The sequence below is a fragment of the Tenrec ecaudatus genome, chromosome 11 (genome assembly GCF_050624435.1).
Source record: "Tenrec ecaudatus isolate mTenEca1 chromosome 11, mTenEca1.hap1, whole genome shotgun sequence".
NCBI classification, from domain to species: domain Eukaryota; kingdom Metazoa; phylum Chordata; class Mammalia; order Afrosoricida; family Tenrecidae; genus Tenrec; species Tenrec ecaudatus.
The window spans coordinates 104,078,041-104,100,947 of NC_134540.1; the positions used below are offsets into that span (position 1 = coordinate 104,078,041).

General features: G+C 47.6%; 1 protein-coding gene across 1 annotated transcript in view; it reads left to right on the forward strand.

Annotated features, from left to right (window-relative positions):
• Positions 1-22,907, forward strand: part of TMTC4 (transmembrane O-mannosyltransferase targeting cadherins 4) — a 90,433-nt gene that overhangs the window by 61,966 nt on the left and 5,560 nt on the right. The window contains exons 12-16 of the mRNA XM_075563453.1: positions 712-791; positions 1,683-1,790; positions 1,896-2,037; positions 13,720-13,834; positions 14,651-14,763. Of these exons, the coding sequence (XP_075419568.1) occupies positions 712-791; positions 1,683-1,790; positions 1,896-2,037; positions 13,720-13,834; positions 14,651-14,763 (558 nt within the window). The remainder of the gene's footprint in view (positions 1-711; positions 792-1,682; positions 1,791-1,895; positions 2,038-13,719; positions 13,835-14,650; positions 14,764-22,907) is intronic.

Consider the following 22,907-nt stretch of genomic DNA (forward strand, 5'->3'; position numbering starts at 1 on the left):
CTCGTTATAAAGGACACTGCTTAGTACATGACCCGAGAAAGGTTTCACACGGAAAGGGCCATGTAAGCGTGAGCAGACTAATGGTATCGGACTTTTGGTAGTTTGAGGGATTAGCGGGGTGTCGCTGAGGGAAATGTGAGGGTGTTGGCATGGCAAGAAGGAGCCCTGGGGGCGTGATGACTACATGTCTGGATGCAAACGGAAGGATTGGTGGCTTGAACCCAACCTGGAGATCAGCTCCTGAAAAGACCCCCCCAGTGCTCCTCCCACTCCATCCCCTGGGTCCCTCTACTCTGTCCCCTGACTTTCTACTCCGTCCCCTGGGGTCCCTCTACTCTGTCCTCTAGGACAGAGATTGCTGTCCATTGGAGTTAGTCTGTAGCACACCGCAGTTGTAGTAAAAACAATCCAACTTCTGAATTCTCCAGCGCTCTCTGAGAAGTTCTGTAGCCACTTTCTCATCGATAAACTTTCATCGTGATAGCTGCCTGTCACCTCCTTTCTGCGAATCCTTTCTGACAGGCTGGGGGGTTCCTGTTCCAGAAGCCCCAGGCCCAGCTGAGACTCCAGGGAGGAGGTTGGGGGTGGGGGTGACCTGTTGTCGTGGTTGTGTCTCTACCTCTTGTTGTCAGTGAATGGATTGCTATGTGCCTAGACTTCTGAACAAAGAAACTCACTTACTGATGGCCAACTTGTTATCTGTACTTCCAGGTTCACTACAATGTTGGCAAAAACCTGGCTGACAATGGCAACCAGACAGCTGCCATCCGCTATTACAGAGAAGCTGTAAGGTACTGCCTCGTCCTGTCTCCAAGGGCGAAGGTCATGGCCACGAGGGCAAGTCCAAAATATGGCTACAGGATCACAGAACCCCTTGTGAAACAAAGACATCAACACGTGAAGCTGTAATTTTCTTGACATCCAGGTCAATCCCTGCTAAAGGTCCCACGTCCATCTCTCGACCCCCCTCCCCCAGAGAGCACCCTGGTCTCCAATGGCACCGTGCGGAGATGGCATCCTCGTGGGACTCCTTGTCCATGTTCTCTGAGTTCTGTGAACAAAAAGAAGTCGGAAGGAGCAAGGTCAAGGCTGTAGGGCGAATGGAGTTAGGAATTCCCAATGAAATTCTCGTAGGACCTCCCTGGCCAGCCTCAAAGTAGGAGCAGGCACCTTGTCGTGATGGGAAAAATGGAATTCCTCAGTGCAGCTCGCCTGGCCATCTTCTTGCCGATGCCGTTTTCAGTTGTCTTAAGGCCTCTTCCTTATAAGCCCCTCTGTCTTGTGCCAAGAAAATCTGTCAAGATTTCCCTTTAAGGTTTTCCCCCAAACAGTCACCAGAGCCTTCTGAGCTGACCTCCTGCCCCAGATTTCCCTGGCCCCCCTTCATCTGCGCAGGGGCCGCTATGTTGATTGGCCTGGTTGGTTTGAGGGCAGCTTAGGGAGAGTAAGGCAAGTGTATCTCCGAAAGAACATGTCTGATCACAGAAACATGTTCAAGCATGCTTTGTTTGGAATGGATCTGCACAGGGATCCCCTGAAACCCAAGTGGCCGTACTTTCTGACCGACCCTCGTAGCCATATTCTGTTTTAACTTCTCGGAACTAAAACCTGTTTCCCTGAAGGCCCCACCTTTAAGATCTCTCTGCCAATCCCTGAGCCTTGTGTTCGCTCTCCACTTCCAGATTAAATCCCAAGTATGTCCATGCCATGAATAACCTTGGGAACATCTTGAAAGAAAGGAATGAGCTGCGGGAAGCGGAGGAGCTGCTCTCCTTGGCTGTGCAAATACAGTAAGCATTGTTTCCACGACTGCGCTGGTAACCAGCATCCCCTGACCCACGTCTGGCTTTCTTGTTTCTCTCCCCGCGTTCATCTTTTTCATAATGCTTCCCCAGGCCAGACTTCGCTGCCGCGTGGATGAACTTGGGGATCGTGCAGAACAGCCTGAAGCGGTTCAAAGCAGCCGAACACAGTTACCGGACAGCCATCAGACACCGCCGAAAATACCCCGATTGTTACTACAACCTGGGGCGGTTGGTAAGTGCAGGATGCTCTGGCTGCTGTGGGTGAAAGGTGTTCTTTCTCTTTTTCAGACTGGAAATGGCAGCCGTAACACATCTAGCACTCTACATATGCTACATTGCTTTTTTTAAAATCATTTTGTTGGGGACTCGTACAATTCTTATCACAATCCAATAATCCATCCATTGTGTCAAGCACATATGTACATTTGTTGCCATCATCATTCTCAAAACATTTGCCTTCTACTTGAGCCCTTGATATCAGCTGCTCATTTTCCCCCTCTCTCCCATTCCCCCCTCCCTCATGAACCCTTCATCATTCATAAGTTATTATTTTGTCATATGTTACACTGTCTGACGTCTCTCCCCGCCCTCTTCTCTGCTGTCCATCCCCCAGGGAGGAGGCTCTACGTAGATTCCTGTAATCAGTTCCCCCTTTCTACCCCACATTCCCTCCACCCTCCAGGCATCGCCACTCTCACCACTGGTCCTGAAGGAGTCATCTGTTCTGGACTCCCTCTGTTTCCGTTTGCTATCTGTGACTTTGTACATCCTCTGATCTAGCCAGATTTGTAAAGTAGAATTGGGATCATGATAGTGGGGGGAGGAAGCATTTAAGGACTAGAGGAAAGTTATATGTTTCATTGTTGCTACCCTGCACCCTGCCTGGCTCATCTCCTCCCCACAACCCTTCAGTAAGGGGGTGTCCGGTTGGCTACCGATGGGCTTTGAGTCTCCACTCTGCACTCACCCACATTTATAATGATACGATTTTTGTTCCTTGACGCTTGATACATGTGTTTTTATCACTTTTTAAGTTACTGTATGGAGTCCTGATGGTATAGTGGTTATGCATTAGGCTCTGAGCCACATGGTCGACAGTTCAAAACCACCAGCATCTCTAAGGACCAGACTTCCTACTCCCATAAAGAGTTACAATCTTGGAAGCCTGACGAGGCAATTCCACCCTGCCCTCCGGGGATGCTATGAGTTGGGATAGACAGGGATCCCAACTGGCAGGGAATGCAGGAGTGACCGTAAGATCCACAGTGAACCCTCAGTTGTCAAGCAGCCCCGAGCTGGAACTTTCCACTACTCAAACAGCAAAGCTCAAAAAGATCTGCTCCATGTTCATGACGCTGCTTGACAGTCTAAACAAAAATCCGACTTACAAAAACCTACTCTCACCGAAAGTGAGTCCCAAGTTGGGTCTCGCCTCGAAGACAGGGGTGACGCTTCCGTCTCAGTGCAGCTCTTGCTGAGACAACATGTAGCGCTTACGGCAGTGGGTTAAAGCATTCGTCTCTGTGGTTGGGGTTTTTTTTGTACTCCATTTGCATGAAATAGCATGACCATGGCTCCAGAGAAAGTTGGTGATATCAGCCACTTTAAATAAAGCCAAGAGGAAAACTGAGTGAGCCACGATAGCGCTAGGGAAAGAAAGCGTTGGTAAAGTTGAATCAGGTCGCCCCTTGTCTGATTTGGTGACATGATCAACATTGGGGCGAGTTGGGGGAGGTGGGGAAATAAAACAGCTAATAGACCGAAAGGAGTGAATTCCTTAACCAGGAGTCAAAGAGCCCGGACCATCTAAGAGGCTGAAAAGTTACTGTTAATTTTGGATCAGTCAGAAGATGGAAATAGCATGTCTGAAACACTGACGTGTGAGAAGGCGAAAAGCCTCCGTAGTGATTTGAAATCCAGGGGAAAAAATAATTTATAACTGTAGTTTGGGGCCCTCAGAACCAATTATTTGGTTTTCCATTTTTTTCTTATGGGAAAAATATGTTCCGTTCTCAAATTGTTCAATGTTTAAACAAGAATTTGGAACAATTTGAATTCCAAACGAGGTATCACTATATAATATATGTAAATACATGTATTAAGCTCTAATGAGAGAGCAGTCTCACTCTAATTAGTAATTTTTACAAGGTCACAAAAGCAATAGGTTAAACTAAGGAATAAGTTAAACAAAAATTTAAGTCTCCTCGCCCCTGCCATACAATACCCAAGGGGTAACTGCCTGAGAAACATCCGTTTCTCTGTTTTTAAAGCAGGGACTGGACAAAAACCAAGATCAAGAAAACAGGCCCTTGGTGTGGTTTCTGAACTTCTCTTATTCTCCTTCGTCAAGGGGTCTGCTCCTTTGATTTTCTTGACAACGAGAATGGGGTAAGACTGCTTACCCTCCCCTGTCCACCACCCCTGCCATGTGCTTTCAAGAAACGTACACGCATGTGCTGCTGCTGCTGGCCGCCATCATCCGGTCAGTCCCTGACTCACCGGGTCCCGTGTAGAACTAAGCAATATGCCGTCTCTGTGGATGTGACCGTTGGAGTCCCTGCTGCTTTTGTTGATGGATTTCCGGGAGTAGATCCCCAGGCATTTCTTCCTAGTCCATCTCAGTGGGAAGGCTCTGCTGAAACTTGCTCAGTTCCGTAGCAGCAGACAAACCTTCGCTGACAGACGGATGGTGGCTGTGTCTGAGGTGCAGTGGTAAGGGATCAAACTCGGGTCTCCTGAGTGGTGGTGGTAGGCACCATCGAGTCGGTTCTGACTCACAGAGACCCCGTCAACAACAAAACAAAATAATGCCCAGACTGCGCCATCTTCACCCTTGTTCCTATGTGTGAGCCCATGGTTGCGGCCACTGTGTCACCCCGTCTTATCAAAGGCCTTCCTCTTTGTCGCTGACCCTCTACTTAATCAAGCACAATGTCCTTCTGCAGGAGCTGCTGTCTCTTGACAACACGTACAATGAAGGTGAGACCAAGTCTTGCTATGTTTTCCCCTAAGGAGCACTCCAGCTCTATTTCTTCCAGGACATACTGATTTGTCATTTGTTCTTTTGCCAATCTATGGTTCTTTCAATATTCTTTGCCAGCACCGCAATTCAAATGCATTGATTCTTCTTTGGTCTTCCTTATTCAGTGTCCAGCTTTCACATGCATATGAGGCGATTGATAATACCATGGCTTGCGTCAGGTTCACCTTAGTCCTCAGGTAACATCGTTGTTCTTCAATACTTAAAAGAGGTCTTGTGCAGCAGATTTACCTGATGCAGTGTATCATTTCATCTCTCGATTTCTGCTTCCGTGAGCATTGATTGCGGATCTGTGCAAGACAAAATCCCTAACAGCTTCAATCCTTTCTCCATTCATCATGATGTTACCGATTGGTCCAGTTGAGAGGATTTGGGTCTTCTTCACATTAAGTTGTGCTCCATGTTGAAGGCTGCAGTCCTTGGTCTTCAGCGGCAAGTGCTTCAAGTCCTCCTCATTTTCCGCAAGCAAAGTCGTGCCGTCTGCATATTGCAGGTTGTTAATAAGCCTTCCTCCAATCCTGATGCCACACTCTTCTTCGTGTCAGCCAGTTTCTCTGATGACTTGCTCAGCATACAGACTGAATAAGTATGGTGAGAAGATACAAGCCTGACACACACCTTTCCTGATTTTAAACCATGTGGCATCCCCTTGTTCCATTCACCTGACTACCTCTTGACCCATGTACAGTTCTGCATGAGGACAATCAAGTGTTGCGGAATTCCCATTCATCTCCAGGGGATCCGGTCTTAGTTATCCAAGAGATCTCACTCGCAGAAGGCGGGAATTCTACCACCGAACCACCTCTGAATTGTGGTGCTGGAGAAGAATTTTTGAAGTACCCTACACTGCTAAAAGGACAAGCAAACTTGTCCTGGAAGAAGTACTGCCATAGTGCTCCGTAGAGGCAACATACTTTGGACTTGTCAGGAGAGACCAGTCCCTAGAGAAGGATGCCATGCTTAATAGAGGGACAGCGAGAGAGAGGAAGACCCTCGATGAGATGCCTGACACTGTACCTGCAACAAGGGCTTCAAGCATGGGGAAATTATGAGGATGGCGCAGGACCGGGCAGTGTTGTTTCCGTTGTGTACAGTCTTACTGTGCACCATGACCTTGATGGTGCCTAACAACAACAAACCACTGTTGCCCCTAGAAATGGTTCAGGTATATTGTGCCTTACTAGGCAGAATGACTAAGGGGAAATCCCTTTGTTCGTGCGCTGCTCTGGGCTACAAGGGGCTGCAGAGATTTCCTGGGAAAATCCCATTACCTTTTCATTCCATTTCACAGACAGTTTGAAGCCATGCAAAGTCAGAGTCATCTCGACCAACAGCAGTGCGTTTGGGGCACTTCGGAGTTTGGCATTTGGGGGATATGTAAAGGAGAAGGCCTGGTAGCACAGTAGTTAAACCCTGAGGTCAGTGGTTCTAACTCGACAGCTGCTTCAAGGAGAAAGGCATGGAGGTTTGCTCCTGTAACAATTACAACCGTGAAATCCCATGGGGCCGTCCCACTCTACCTGATAAGGTCACTGCATGTCAGCTAGCCATTGATTTCGGTGCTGAGATTTCCAGATTTTGTCAAGTAGGGTAGCATCTCAGTTCTACAGAATTGCCCATCTGTTTGAGTTTTAAACTGTGTCCTTGTATTGTCAAAGCCAGTGGTTCCCAAAACTGCGTGTGCTCCCAAAGCGTCCCAAATTCAGGAATCCAAATGCTCCCTGGAGAATCTGTATTTAAGCAAAACTCCCCAGTGCTTCCCTGTTCCTGCCCTGCCCTTGTCCTCCCTGTGGGAGGCAGGTCAGCCTGAACATTGACTCAACAGGCCTGACCAGGTCAGAGCCCAGGGCACAGTAGGGGGAGGGCATCCTAGAAAACACGGCCTGCTTTAAACCTATTGAAAGCCGGGCTTCAGTTTCTACCATGACATGGATGACTTTTATAATGTCTTTTGTCGCTCAACTTTGTAGCCATGCCTCTGTGGCTGGTAGAAAGGATTTTATTAATGGTGGCATGAAGATGACAAGGACGTGTGACTAACTCTTGCTAAAGGTTTCCTTCTCCCACTGGCAAAAGTCGCTTTCAAAGGAGCCAGATGATGCGTGTGTGAAAATGGTAAAGTGAAGTTGCTTGATGTTTTTATTATTTAAGAGATGCAAGGCATTCTTTGGCTCTGCTATCTCCTCAGCAGAGACCATCTTGATATGCTGACTCACCCTGGGCACAGAAAGAAGGGTGGCGGCAGTGTGACCCAATCCCCAGAGCAGCAAGATGTTTGAACAAGGGAGATAAGCAGGGGTCCCCTGGGCCCGTGCCTTGGAACCACTTGGCCTGGCATGCATCCTGTTTCCTTTGAGGTTGTAAAAGTCTGGGCTTTGTGATCCACTTGCAACTTTGGGTGCTGGGACAGCCATCTCTGAAGCCGGACGTGTGAGGAGAGCTCAGATGCTCTCGTGATAAGGGGGAAGATGGGAGGGCAGCAAACCTCAGCCTCGGCATCGAAGTAGAGAGGAACATTTTCAGTCGCATAAAATCCAGGGCCGATCATGAGGAACGCAACGAATGGAGAGTGTGGGGCTGACTGGGCACTGCTGTTTCGGTTCACATTGTCCTTCCAACCAGCGTACAGGAGCCTAGGCAGCACACCAGGTATGTGCTGAGCCTCACACCAATAAAGTTGGCAGGTTCAAACCCACCCAGAAGCTCCAAGGGAGAACGAACTGGCCATCTGCTAGTATTAAAAATGACAGCCCTGTGGGCCAGTTCTACTCTGTGTCTTGGGCTTGCTGTGAGTTTGGAATCCACTGCGGGTCATCTGACAATGACCTTAACCGAGGACTGGAGTCACTTACTGACCTTGAGCTCTTTCTTTCTTTCTATTAAATTTCTTGCTGGAGGTAGTACTTCTTTTAGTTATTGCTTTTAATGGCGCTGTATGTGCCTGCACTTCAAGTTCAAAGACTCAGCAGTCTTGTTCCGCCTCTTCCCCTTGGATCTTCCCCTAGTAGCCTCCTGTCACTGCAACTCTTTGGGATTATTTGGAGAACAGAGACTGTATGCCCAGTGAACGTTCTACAGCAGTGGTTCTCAACCTGTGGGTCGTGACCCCTTTGGGGGCCGAACGACCCTTTCACAGGCATCGCCTAAGACATCGGAAAACATATTTCCGTGGTTGGGGATCACCACACATGAGGAACTGTGTAAAGGGTTGCGACCTTGGGAAGGTGGCAAACCATTGTCCTATGGGGTTCCGTCACATGCCCCAGACCCTGGAATGTATTGCCACTTCAGCTTAGGAACCAGCTGCTGTAGGTCCATGCTGGTCCTGAGAGTCTTCGCTCATGGTGTTGACTGAATGCTGCCGGGAACTCATCTGCCCGGGTGCTTCCCCACAACTGCTCTCGCTTGTTGAAGGATGTTGCTCTCCATCGTTTACTTATCCGGCTTTTGCCAGCTTGACAGCTTAAAAGCATTAAGAGCCTAATCTTTGAACAGCCCGACCAACACGTGTATATGTTGGTGACTAAACGAAGCTGAATAACTTAAAAGTTGCTTTTGAAAAAGTAACAAAAAGGCCTCTTTGTCACTCTTTCTTAATTCGAGACAGAAATCTGTTTCCATTTCTGTACCCAGATAAGATGGGAATGCCCTGTGGGTCTCTGATGGAACAGGAAGTTGAGTCAAGCTGGATTATTTGGGATATATTACTGATGCTAGAAAATTTAAGTTACCATGAGGTACTACCACCTCAAGAACTGAGGTCATGGAGGAGGGGCTGCCTTTGATAAAGGTAGAATCTTGGAGAAAGACCACTGTCTCCAGCCCTGGGCTGGGAAGAGAGGACATGGCTACTTCAGACACACTGCCAGGAGGAGGAGGAGGGAGAGAGCTGACAGTGCGGTGAAAGATGTTACTTCTCTCTTCCCACCATCTGATCTCCACCTGCAAGTGGCAGAAACTTAACAAGGAGCCAAGTGGCAAAGGAGTCTGGGAAATGGTGGCTGTGAGACAGAAACAATGGGCAAATGCCACACATATTGCTCATCTACTTGCTAACCCTAACCCATATCTACTTTCTAGATGGGTTATTGTTGCTAGATGCCTTTGGCTCCGACTCTTAGCAGCTCTTAACAGAATGAAATACTGCCCAGTCCTGTGCGATCCTCACGATTGTTATGTTTGGGCCGATTGTTATAGCCACTGTCAATCCATCTTGTCAGAAGTCTTCTGTTTTACCAAGCATGATGTCCTTCTCCAGGGACAGTTCTCTCCTGATAACCTGTCCGAAGTACGTGAGATGAAGTCTTGCCATCTTCGCTTCTAAGGAGCATGCTGGCTGCACTTCTAAGGCAGAGTTGGATGTGTAGTTCTTATTTAAAACACCCCTTTTTCTGGTTCCCTTAAAGTGTTTGCTCACTTTGGACAGGTGCTATAAAAAGGGTAGCAATTGAGACTAAATGAAACCAAGTTTTTCCTAATTCTGTCTTTTGCTTTTCTTCAATCGGTGGTAAAAATACACGAAGGCAATGATTTGCAAAATCGGTTGTATGAATCGAGTTACCTTGGTTTTCAGGGTGGGTTAGAAAGAATGTCATTGTGGATTCGGACTCACGGCTCCTGAGTGCCTTGTGCCGGAGACAAGTGACTGAGAAATCAGTGGAGTACACACACACACACAAAGATAAGGAAGTGCTGATATAATTAAGCATCCCAAGTTATTTTAATGTTTTGAACTTTTGCCTTGTGTCTTTATTGTAGGGATACAATATTGCAACTTAAGCTTTTGAGTCTCAAAGTGGGAACTTCTGACAGCATCTTTATTAAATGGATAGTTATAAATGTTTCCATAATTCATGAAGCCTTTCTTCTTTGTCTTGCACAATAGGCTGCCTATTTGCTCTGAGGGTCAGAGGGCAAGTCAAATGTTTCTGTTGTCTAATAAAAAGCCAGATTTGACGGGAAATAGTGAAATAGCCTCAAGCTCTGATAAATTATCACTGGTACACTTTCCAGAGTTAGGTTAATCCAGTACATTTAGATGAAGTGTATGTTTAAACTGAGTTGAATAAGGCAGGAGGGATCACCAGCTAAAAAAAAAATCTAACATCTTCTCTTCCATACACTTCATTATTAGTCATTCAAATCCAGAGCCGGCCACGTGCACTGTTACTGCTGTAGAACAAAGGCCATCTCAAACGAGACAGCAGGTAGCCTCTCATTGTCATGAAGCACACAGTCTGTTGATCAGGAAGTTTCGCCTTACCACTTAAGCCTTTTCCAGGAATTTACCGAATGTTTCTGATAGAAGATACGCTTATTTTTCTACATTGAGCCTGGGGATATGCAGAAAGAGTCTACAAGACCATTCTTTATACGTTTAATTTGACACACATAGCTTTTAGTCACATAAAATAATTTGTTTATTGTTCTCATACTTTAATACTTTATCAAGATTATTAAATCTTTCGGGGGGAAATCTAAAGATTCAGGGTTTTTTTTTCTTTTTTCCACTTTTATATTTTGCTCTTTACCATTTTTTATTATTATTTAATCATTTTACTGGGGGCTCATACAACTCTTATCACAACCCATACATGCATCCACTGTGTCAAGCACATTTGTACATTTGTTGCCATCATCATTCTCAAAACATTTTCTTTCTTGAGCCCTTGGTAACAGCTCCTCATTTTTCCCCCGTCCTCTCCGCTCCCCCCTCCCTCATGAACCCTTGATAATTTATAAATTATTATTATTTTGTCATATCTTACACTGTCCGACATCTCCCTTCACCCACTTTTCTATTGTCCGTCCCCAGGGAAGAGGCTATATGTAGATCCTTGTAATAGGTTCCCCCTTTCTACCCTACCTTCCCTCCACCCTCCCGTTATCACCACTCTCACCACTGGTCCTGAAGAGATCATCCTCCCTGGATTCTCTGTGTTTCCAGTTCCTATCTGCACCAGTGTACATCCTCTGGTCTAGCCGATTTGTAAGGTAGAATTGGGATTATGATAGGGTGGAGGGAGGTAACGGGGGGAGGAAGCATTTAAGAACTAGAGGAGCGTTGTATGTTTCATCGTTGCTACACTGCACCCTGACAAACTCGTCTCCTCCTCGCGACCCTTCTGTAAGGGGATGTCCAGTTGCCTACAGATGGGCTTTGGGTCTCCACTCCGCACTCCTCCTCATTCACGATGATTTGAGTTTTTGTTCTTTGATGCCTGATCCCTCATCCCTCTGACACCTCGGGGTCACACAGGCTGGTTGGGATTCAGATTTTTACTTATCTCTCTGCCAGAGTCTGAAAACAGGGTTTGGCACTAAGTAATAAGTGATCGTCAAAGGTTACAGGAAACCCTAGACTACTTGGTTCCAGTCCCTGCTCTACCATTTCTCAATGTGTAACTGAGCAAATGAGTTAGCCTGTGAGCAACTTGGTCCATTAGGAAACAAAAACAAAACTAAATATCCTCACAGCTGGACCAATAGATGACATGATGATAAACAGAAATTGTCGAAGTTGGCAAAGCTTTCATTTTACTTGGATTCACACTCAGTCAAAAGAAACAAACAAACAATGGCTGGCATTTGGGGGAATCTGCTGTAAAAGACCTCTTCACAGTGTTGAAGATGGAGGGAGTCACTTTGAGGACTAAGGTGCCTCTGATCCAAGCCCTGGTATTTTCAGCCACCTCTTGTGCAGATGGAAGTCAGACATCAAGGAAAATGGAAGAAGAATCAATGCATTTAAATTACAGTTCAGGCGAAAAATATTGACAGTAGTATGGATCGCCAGAACAAAGAAAAAAATAAACTATCTTGGAAGTAGTAGAGCCGGAATGTTCCTTAGACCCAAGGAATGTAAGGCTTTGCCTCATGCTTTGGATGTGATCTCCAGAGTCTGTGTAAAGATACAGCGCTTGATGAAGTCGTAGTAATAGTTGTTGTTGTTGTTAGGTGCTGTCGAGTAGGTTCCGTCTCATAGTGACGTTGGTCCTGCACCATCCTCACCATGTTCTTGCCCATTGTTCCAGCCACTGAGTCTATCTTATCAAGGGCCTTCCACTTTTGTCCTGGCCCTCTTCTTCACCAAGCATGAAGTCCTTCTGCAGGGACTGGTATCTCCTGACCAGGTCACACAATCCTTTCCTCGAAAGGGCTGGCTGGCTGGCTGTACGTCTTCCAAGACAGACGGGTGAGTTCTTTGGGCGGCATCCAGGATCCTTTCCATGCCCTTCAGAAGCAGCACAATTAGAATGCATCAGTTCTTCGTCAGTCTTCCTAATTCAGTGTCCAACTTTCACAGGCATGTGAGGAGGCTCTTGAGAATGCCCTGGCTTGGGTCAGAGTCACCTTAGTCCTCAATGAGCCATCATAGCTTTTTATCACCTTAAAGGGGTCTGGTGCAGCAGATTGACCCGATGCAATCAGTTGTTTGATCTCTGGACTGCTGCTTCCATGAGAATTGATCAAGTAGAATTGATAAAGTACATGGCAAAGGAAAAGACCCTGAAAGGATGGATTGATACAGTGACTGCAACCATGGGCTCAAACAAAGCTGAGGAGGCCCAGGACCAGGCAGTGTCATATTCTGTTATACATAAGGTTGCTATGAGTCAGAACCAATTCCATGACACCTGACAACAACAGCAAGAATATGTATCTATGTCAGTAAGGTTGTTGTCTGGATGACTAAATATAAAACGAAATCAAAAGTATGGAGCATCCTAATTGCCCATCAACAGATGAATGGACAGCCAAAATGTGATGCAAACATACAATGTCGTGTTTCTCAACCATAAACAAAATCCAAATACACGCCACAATAACACGGAATAACCTTAAAACATCATGCTGAGTGAAACAAGCCAGTCACAAAGGAACAAATACTGTCATGAACTCGCTCGGCAAACATGTGGTGCTAGAGACGGATCTTGAAGGTGCCATGGACTGCTAAGAACACACGGATCTGTCTTGGCAGAAGTAAGGTCAGAGTGCTCCTTAGAGGCAAGGATGCCAAGCCCTCCTCGGACATGCTTTGGACATGCTGTCAGGAGAGAGCAGTCCCCGGGGAAGGAGACCTTGTTTGGCAAAGTGGAGGGGCAGCGAAAAAGGGGAAGCCCCTCAAGGCGATAAATGGACACATGACTTCAACAAAGGCCTTGGGCGGAAGGACACTCGTGAGGCTGCGTGTTTCCTTCTGTGGTGCCTAGAAGCGCTGTGGGTCAAGGCATCTCAGTGGCATCTAGTAACAGTAGGCAGATATGTAGAGGCTAAAGTTTCATAGTGGTTACCAGAGGCTGGCAGGAAGGACACTGAGCTGCTGTTAATGGCCGTGGAGGCATTTGAAAAGGGAGCGTGGGGATGGTGGGAGAACGGGATGCAGGCACTCGGTGTCTGTCCTGCAATGGTACATGAAAAATGGTACCTGAGCCGGCGCGTGTTTTCCCGTAAATATGGAAGCATGAAGACACTGACTCGTAAAATAATGTGTGCAAAACAAGTTACCATGACTTTGCTGGTGGTGCCAGAAAGAATGTCCTCGTGGATTTTAGCTGGTGACTTTGGCATGCTATTTGCGTAAAAAAAAGAAAAATATATCACTTGTGATTCTCAACATACACACATAGACAAGGAGACTTCAGAAAAATTGTGGGGAAAACCATTATCTTGTCATCCTATTTTTCCACAAATTCTTTGAAGCCTTCCTCATATATTACTACAGTAAAACGTGTTTTGTTTTTTATGAAATTAGCTCAGTGAACACAAGGATTTTTTTTCCCGTGTATGTTGTGTGTGTGTGCTCATAATGTCTTAGAGAGGGAAAGCGTCGTGGAATCAGTGGCCTGCTGGTTTATGTGCGTGTGTTTTCAGTATGCAGATCTAAACCGCCACATGGATGCCTTGAATGCCTGGAGAAATGCTACCGTGCTGAAACCAGAGCACAGCCTGGCTTGGAACAACATGATCATCCTCCTGGATAATACAGGTACACAAGGGTGAAGAAGCAGATGTGTTCAATAGGACGCATGCACGCACGCACGCACTGCCATTGGGTCGGTGCTGGTTCGTAGTGACCTCTGAGTTTCCAAGACTGTAACTGTCTACAGGAGTAGAAAGCTCAGTCTTTCTCCCTCGGAGCCGCTGGTGGTTTAAAACTGCCAACTATGTGGATCTCAGCCCAACCGGTAGCTACTACATCCCCAGGCCCCCTATCACTAGGACACTACCATTGAATAATTAAGAAAACACACTATTGTGCACCGCCCTATCCTCGTTTATGTTAGCTCTTTTCATTTCTCTGCACCCTGTGTCTTAATGAAAACGTCAAGCATCCTTTAAGCAATTTATCATTTTAACTTGCTAGAATTCAAAGTTAGTAAGCCACTGGAGCCGTGTGGAAGACACACACTCATTTCTCATAAAAACTAGACCGTCTGCTTCAGTATGGTCAACAGTCGGCTATTGAAGCGTTCCTCATTATTTGCAGATTTGCTTTCTCCCGTTTAGGATAATGGGTACCTGGGGGAAATAAAGCCTGTTTTGTACGTGTTTTCGCACAGGGCCATCAGAAGCGATTTGTATGTTATGGCACACTTGTGCTGAAGGGCAGTATTTTTGCGTGTGTGTGTATGTGCGTGTAGGAGTGAGGGGTTACCTGACATTTCTCCATAGGTTTTCTTAGGTGGTTTCTTCATAGTCCTTGTGTCTTGCACCTAAACTCTTGGAGTTATGGAGAGAAATTAAAGTGTTCACAAGCTTTTTTGTTAACAAGCTGTTGTTGTTTTCTATTTTTCACTCACAGGTAATTTAGCCCAAGCCGAAGCCGTTGGAAGAGAAGCGCTGGAATTGATACCCAATGATCACTCCCTTATGTTCTCACTGGCCAACGTGCTGGGCAAGTCCCAGAAATACAAGGTATGAGAACCGCACCCCGTTATTCCATGCAGCACCTGCCAGAGGCCGGCCACGTCCGTGCCGCTCAGTTCAGTGCAGGGTTAGGCCAAGGATGGGGAGGTCCGTTTGCTCCCTGGACCAAGTTCCCTACAGCTACAGTGTCTACAGGTTTGAATCCAGTGTCCTTTCTCATCGAAACTGACCCCTGTCACTCAAACTCCACGAGAGGGGGAGGGTGGGGGAAAGACTGTCCAGCAGGCTGCCTCCTTCTCCCCGGGGGCTAGTGGAGGGGACAGCCTCCAGGGCAGTGACAGGCTCACCGTGGTAGCTGCCCAGGTCCTCACCCTGCTGGGGGGTGGGGGGGGGTGCTTCTGATCTTTTCAGTTGTGCTCCAGCACTGTGTTTATCGTCAGTGACATTGAGGGCCAAAGCAGACAATGTCGCTCCCCTGGGGGCACTGGAGCGACACGGGGAGGCTGCAAATGTAGCTACCTACACTCGATCCTGGATTATGGGCTATCGCACAAGCATTTCTCATTGACGGGGGACACTGAGGAAGTTTTGCTGTGAAAAGGGGATAGTCAGCCAAGTAAGTTTGGGAGCCCATGACCCAGAGCAGGGGTCGGCATACTGGCTCAAGAGCCTTACGCAGCTCTTTCAGGATGTATTTGTGACTCTGAAGTAAAATCACAAAATTTTAAAGGATATTATTCAGATAATGGTGATTTCATCTGTTTATAAAAATATATTTATGGCTCTTGAATAATTTTTAAATTGTTCTGACAGACCCGATTGGCTCTTCCATCTCAAAAGTTTACTCATACCCGATTGAGAGTAATTTATAGGTAATTGGCGAGGTCCTCGCGGTTTCTGATGAATAAAAACAACGGGGATATTCTTAGGATCTGTTCCAGTGGATTCCTAGGGTTTGCCCTGAATCAGAAGCAGCACAGCTACTTATGATTTCAACACACCCACAGTTTCCATTAAGTCAATTCTGCTTCACAGTGACCCCATGTGTGTCAGAGTTGAACTGTGCCACATCATTTTCAGTGGCTGATTTTTCAGAAGGGAGTCGCCAGGCCTTACTTCAGAGGCTCCTCTGGGTGGTTTTGAACTGCCAACTTTATGGATCAGAGTCAAGTGCTCAACTGTGCACCACCCAGGGACACAACCCTCCACCCCTGGATATCTTGAAGGACAGTTAATGTTTCTGAAGGAGCTCTGGTGCATAGTGGGCTGTGCACTGAGCTTCTAGCCCCAAGGTCAGTGGGTCAAACACACCAGCTGCTCTGTGGGAGAAAGACAAGGCTTTCCACTCCCATAAAGAGTTTAAGTCTTGGAAACCCAAAGGGGCAGTCTGCTCTGTCCTGTGGGGTCACTCTGAGTCAGACCTGACTCTATGGCTGTGCGACTGAGAGTTTAGTAATGGTTCTGGTAACAACGGTCCTGAAACGTCATAAATGTGAGGCTCTGAGAGAAGCTTGTTAAAGTACAGGTTGCCTCCCCACTATGTAATACAGCCCCCACCATCACCACTATCGAGCCTTTCAGTGGGTTGAGCAAGGTCAAAGAATGTGCACTTTTAACAGGCTGGGCATCTTCACACTGTTACAGAAACTCCACTCGTAGAGGCTGCGCCTTAGCCCTTTCCTGAGAGAGAGCTTTCTTTCAGAATCAGGGACTTTATCTTCTTTTGATCACCCCAAGGCTAGGCCTAAAGGTAGTGGCTAATTCATACCAGTCCAGGGCTCCTCTCCTTTGTTCAGTCCCTCCGTGTCATTTTCGCTGGCACAATGTGACACCTGAGCCGTAGCTCTCTCTGTGGGCACCAGAGTTGAGCAGCTTCACTAGACATTGCAGAATTTCTAGATTTTGCTACAAAAGACAGTTTATTGAAAGATCCTATGGCTCTACCGATATATAAGGAGCCCTGGTGTCACCGTGGATTAAGCATTTGGCTGCTAGCCAAACGGTCGGTGGTTTAAGCCCACTCGCCGGTACACTGGAGAAAGACGAGGTGCTCTGCTTCTGCAGAGGTGTGCGGTCTCAGGAACCCAGGATCAGCGGTGCTCTGATCTATGGAGGCCCCCAAAGGATCAACTTGAAGGCAGGAGTTTTGTCCTGGTGGAGGGAGGAGGAGGTATGAGGGATGTGGGATCCTGCGGATGACCCGTCCAGTCCACTGTGCCGGACTAGGGGGGTCAGAGGTGTGGGTCCATCGCCCACACAATGCAGCGCCGGTGAGCCTTCGTCACGATGCAGCTGGTGTCGTCACTACATTGATGTTGTGTGGGATTCCTATTAAACTGGAATTTCTATTAAGGTGACAGAGCCCCCCCCCTCCCCACCTGCCCCAGCTCATTCTCCTTGCAGGTCACGCTCTCATGGTCCTTGCCCCCAGATCAAGGAGAAACGCTCTCTAGGACAGGATGGAGGGGCCAGCTTGTTGTTTCTCCACACATCGTGTCCCCTAGTTGTCTAGGCCAGGGCACCGAGGGTAAGAGGCAGAGGAGACAGGTTCAGGCTGAAAGAGGAAGTGTCTGTGCTTTCCTGAACCTCCAAGAGGAGGAGCATGTGGCCCCTGGTCCCCGGAGCACTCACTCGGGCGCAGTTTCAAATAGAGGGGTTGGCACGTCAAACAACTTGATGTGGGGGCGGGCATGCACACCTGATTTCTTCTGCTACCAGGCAGCTAGGTGCCCAGTGCTCAGCGCTTCCAAATGAGGTGAGGTGGCCTGTGCCCTCGCAGAGTGCCAGGTGGGGTGCTCTGGGAATGAGTCCATTCTGATGGAGGGGCAATGTGGTCGTGAGTCGGAGGGGTGGCCCGACAGGCCTTCCAGCTTGGTGATCACCGAGTGGACAACTCCCTCGTCACCTATTCACTTACTGTCTCACATTAATTTTTCTGTTACTGTGAACTTTAGATACGTTCCTGTCCTTAGCTTGCCTCTTCCTGGAGGTCATGGCCAGTCTTCGGTGCTAGTTTTCTATCTCCCATGCTGCTGGGCATCCATTAAGAATGACAAATGACTCCTGACCCCATAAAGACTTATGTGTCTGCAATCTCTCAAGGAGAGCATGAGACAGGGCAAGGGAGTGAAGGCAGAGACTGGAAAGTGACCACATCTTGAAACTAGTATATACTCAAATGTAAGCCGACCCGAGTATAAGCCGAGGTACCTAATTATTACCTGGGAAACCAGAAAAACTGATTGACTCGAGTATAAGGCTAGGGTGGAAAATGCAGAAGCTATTGGTGAGTTTCAATAATCAAAACAAATGAGAATGAAATTACTAAAAATTGAGACATCAATGGGGTAATGTATTTAAATATTTATTTTAAATAAAAACATAAAAGGACAAATCATTTTACATTAGTAAACTAGCACAGTAAGTGGAAAATAGGTTCAACAAAAACAATAAGGTATCAACATTGATACCTTAAGAGTACTATTCCCTGAGCTCAATCAGCAACCAAGCTAAAATGTGAAGAGTTAAAATCCTTCAAAACTGGATTCCTCCTCCTCATCCTTATCCCAATGCAGAGCTTCAGCTGGTGTGAGGTCATCATAGACGCTGTCCTCACCTGAGATTGCCATCATCACCATCACTGCTGTCAGTTTCATACAAAGCGCAGTCTTCACTGACATCCGTAGCATTACTAATACTACATATCTGGAAGGCACGTCGCACCATGTCTTCTGGAATGTCTTCCCATGCATCTCCACCCACTTTGCTATTAACTCTATGTCAGGCTTCATGAGATTTCCTCCTTTTGTTAGTCAGGCTTGACCAGATGACATCCATTATTGCCACATCCTTCACACACGGTCTTGAAAAGGCTTATTCAAAGATACATGTCATAGGACGGCTCTGATTGGTTGGATGTGAGTAAACAAACATTCAAAGGCCTGCAGTGTCAGCGGGGCTTTGAATGAACAGCAGAGACACGGCAATCACACAGGAGATAACGGGCGCTCGTCCCGTTAGTTACCTGGGGGCAGCGAGATGTTACATCTCGCTGGGGTCCCACTGACCCATGGATAAGCCAAACCCCAGTTTTTCAGCACATTTTTTGTGATGAAAAACTCAGCTTATACATGAGTATATATGGTATATTTCCCAGAACCCCTCGCTACTCTGATGGAGGTTCCCAAGAATCTCATGAGCACCGCGCCGCACCCCCAACCCCACCCCAAAAGACCAACAACCCTCACTGCGTGGAGTCAACTATGACGGATTAGAATTGCCCTGTGAATTTCTGAGACCAGAGTTCTTTACAGGAGTAGAAAACCTCGTCTTTCTTTCAAAGAAGTATTAAAAACCGTTAGTGGGCATGAAGAGGAAGGGGACCAGAAATGCCCAGGATGCCTGGACTTTCTGGTACGGATTTCTTCCTCCTAGGAGTTTCTAAATAAAAATCAGCTGTAATGCCCTGGGTCTTACACAAGTCACTGTTTCTCTTGGTAAGACAAGAACCTAATTCCAAGAACATAGCCAAAAACTCCCAGGGCTGTCAAAGAGCCTCCCCCACTGCCAGCAGAGAGCACCTGCCCCCACAGCCTGCACCCTGCAGCCAGGCTTCTCCCCTCCGGACAGTTCTATTCATGCCTGTGATAGCGAAATGAAGCTATAATTATGAAATGTGTTATATTAGACAAATCATATCAATAAAGACATGCTGCCTTCTTTTTTAAGAATGCCTGAGTTGAGTGCCTCTCACATTCAGCGCTGCTGTGCACAGGCATCTAGGATCTGCTCGGAGACCTTGTGGGGCAGCACGAGTGGTCTGCCACCAAGTTCATTATTAATCCTGGGAACCCACCGGACAGGGCAGAACTGCTCCCGGAGGCTCTAGTGCTGCAGGTCTTATGAGAAAATTGCCACATCGCTCTCCAGCGGTGGGGTTAGGGGCTCAATTCTCAGTATACTGGATCATCATAAGACATTCTCTTCCTCCCTCAGTCGCCCCCCCCCCACCTCATAAGCTAAACTCACTGCCATCGAGTTGATTCCAACTCTGTCTAGGGTTTCCGGCACATCTTTGTGGGAGAGCTTCGTCTCTCTCCCTGGGGGCAATTGGTGGGATTCAACCTCCAGACTTATGGTTAGCAACCCACGGCGCCCGCCAGCAGGGCTCTTCCCCAAACCAAAGTCAGTTCTGACAACCCTAGAGAGGCCTGCCAAGGCTTTCTAAATCTTTATGGGAACAGAGAGCCTCATCTTTCTCCTGCCGAGCAGCTGGTGGGTTTGAACTGCTGACCAGGCAGTTAGCAGCCCGATGCTTAGTCACAGCGTCTCCAGGGTTTTTTCCCCAGTAACCCTTTGTACTGAACTGCAGTCACTTAACCACTAGGCCTCAACTTAGTCACCTGTACAATGAGACAGTGATCCTCCCTACCTCCATGGAAGAAAAATGCACAAGGATGCCGTTTGCAACTACAATATCATAAGGTTTATTATATTATAATAAGATACTAATTTCCATTGAGTCCATTCTGATTGATAGCAATCCTTGGTCAGGCAGAGCAGAACTGCCCCTATGAGTTTCTGAAACAGTAACTCTACAGGAGTAGAAAGCCTCGTTTTTCTCCCACAGAGTGGCTGGTGGTCTCAATCTGCTGACCTTGAGGCTAGCTGTCCAATGCTTAACCACTATGACGCTCGAGCTCCTCTGTATTGTGGATACAGGGGTAAAGTAACGATCATAGAGCGAAGCCCTAAGCATCATAATACCTTTGGAATGTATATCGCTGTTGTACCACTTAATTCCTTGTTTGGGGTGAATGTGGCGGAGCAAAGAACACATGTTTTCCAGCACTTCGGAATGTCGCCTTCCCTACTGCTGGTCTCCCTATTCCACTGTGGTTTAAGGTCAGTTTATATCTGGAGAGCTGTTTTCCCCCCAAACTCCAGACGTTGTTGTCAAACTTCAGGATTTTTTCCTGTCTAGATAATAGCTGTTTTATTACTCACTTGATCTCTTTCCTAAAAGAGATGTCTACCTCAGATAAATATGCTTAAGGTGGAAACATCGGCTCATTACCGTAAGTATAAAGTAGCTATAGAAGTAAAATAAATTCATGCAGTCCCAGATACTTTCTCGGGATCCCTGGGTTGCATATTGGTTAACCACAAGGCAGCAGTTTAAAACCACCAGCCACTCTGCAGGAGAAAGACTTGTGGGCTTTCTGCTCCCCTAAAGTGTTACATAGTCTCAGAACCCACAGGGCAGGTCTACCCAGCCCCTAAAGGGTCTCTATGAGCTGGCATCAACTCACTGGGGGTAAGTTTGAGTTTTTCTTGCCAGTCAAGGCCTGAGGACTTCACTCTCTAGCCCCAAAAGGAGTAGAGGGTGTGACCCACAAATGAGCACAGCATGGAGACTCTGGCCCCAGCTGACTCAGAAGAAATGAAGGAGCCTTGGCTCGGGGGCCACATTCTTCCTACGAGATTCGCGTTTTCCCCCTCATTTCTGAAAAGCAATGCTAATTGTCACCAAGCCGGTCCTGACTCGGGGGGACCCCGTGTGCTCCGTGGGGTTGTCAGCAGCTGAGTTTCAGATCCAGATCGCCAGGCCTGTCTTCCGGGGGGCCTCTGGGTGGACTCCAGGCTTTGGGTTAGCAGCTGAGCACATTTGCACCCATCAGGGACGCCTAACTTCTTATCAGTCGCCCTAAATTTTCCAGTCTGATCCAGGTGGTGTGAAATGCCGTCAGAGAGAGCAAGCGTACCGTGTAAGGGGCAGCGGCTGCTGTAGTGGCTATTTCTTCCCCTGTCGTCTTGTGTAGCTAATGTAACCTGGCTACCTGCCCCGCCTTCCCGCCTAGGTGTTCATGATTACAGGTGCGCTGCTCAAGGCCTTTCTCTGTTTCCCGGAGTCCTGGTGGCTTACTGGTTACCTATTGGGCTGTGAGACAGGAGGTCAGCCATTCAAAACCAGCAGCCGCTCCTTGGAAGAAAGATGAGGTTTTCTCCTCCTGTGCAGAGTGGCGATCTCAGAACTCCACAGGAGCAGTTCTCCTGAGCCCTACAGGGCTGCTACGAGTCAGCATGCATTTGATGGCACTGTTTGGGTGGGGTTTTTTGCTTGGTTTTGTTTTTCTGTTTCATGTGCTGCCTTAAAGCTTTGTCTAAAACATTTCAGAAAGCAGCATCTTCTTTTTCCGATGAAAAGACTGACCCCCGCTTGGAAATGTCCGTTCATCTATTTGCCAGGTGGCACGCAGCCGCAAGTGCAGTGCAGCTTACAGCATCCACACACCTGCCGCCACAGCCCCATTCATAAACAGCCCAGTGCTTTCCTGAAAGGGCCTGTAAAAGCCTGCTTCACATGATAGATGAACAGTTTGTGGGCTCCCTGTACCTGCTGACATCCGTGTTCTAAAGAGGCGTCCTCCCAGGGCCCAGGTGCAGGCCCAGGGACCAGCTGAGGCAGCCTGGCCTGGCAGCCCCGCTCACTCCTCCCACACCCCCAGACCAAGCTCCTACCCCTGCCCCTGCTTTTGTCACCGGGCCACCAATCTGTTTTCTTGCAAGCTAGGACACTTTGATACATTTATGCTCATTCCTTTCCATACCCCCTGTTTCCTGCTGGTTCCTTCTCACAGCCGTGCGCTCACCCCCCTTACCCCACCCTCCGCCCTCGTCAGCTCTCTACCCGGATTCAGGCCCAGCCCTGCCAAGAGGAGCCATGCTGTCTCCCTTAGCTAGTGCTGTCATAACAGAAATACCCCAGCAAGTGGCTTTAAGAAACAGCAATGTACTCGCTCTGAGTTTAGGAGACCAGAAGTCCAAATCCCAAGGGGTGGGTCTAAGGAAACACTTTCTCTGCGTGTCTTCTGGTTCTATTTGGTTCCCAGGGTGGGGACCCAGGGTCCAAAGGGCGGACTCCAGTCCTGGCTCTTCTTGTTAGTAGTCGTTCTCTCTGCTCCTGAGATTGGCTCAAGGTACAGCTGAATCCTGTACCTGCTAGCCAAAGCCAAACTCCTTCCCACCCAGGCAGTTCTGAGGAAGACAGGGTAGAACTGACCTTGCAGTTTTGCAAGACTAACTCGTTATGGGAATAGAAAGCCTCATCTTTCCCCTTTGGAGCGGCTGGTGGTTTTGAACTGCTAACTTTATGTATAACCCACAATGGCACCAATACTCCCTGTGCACAT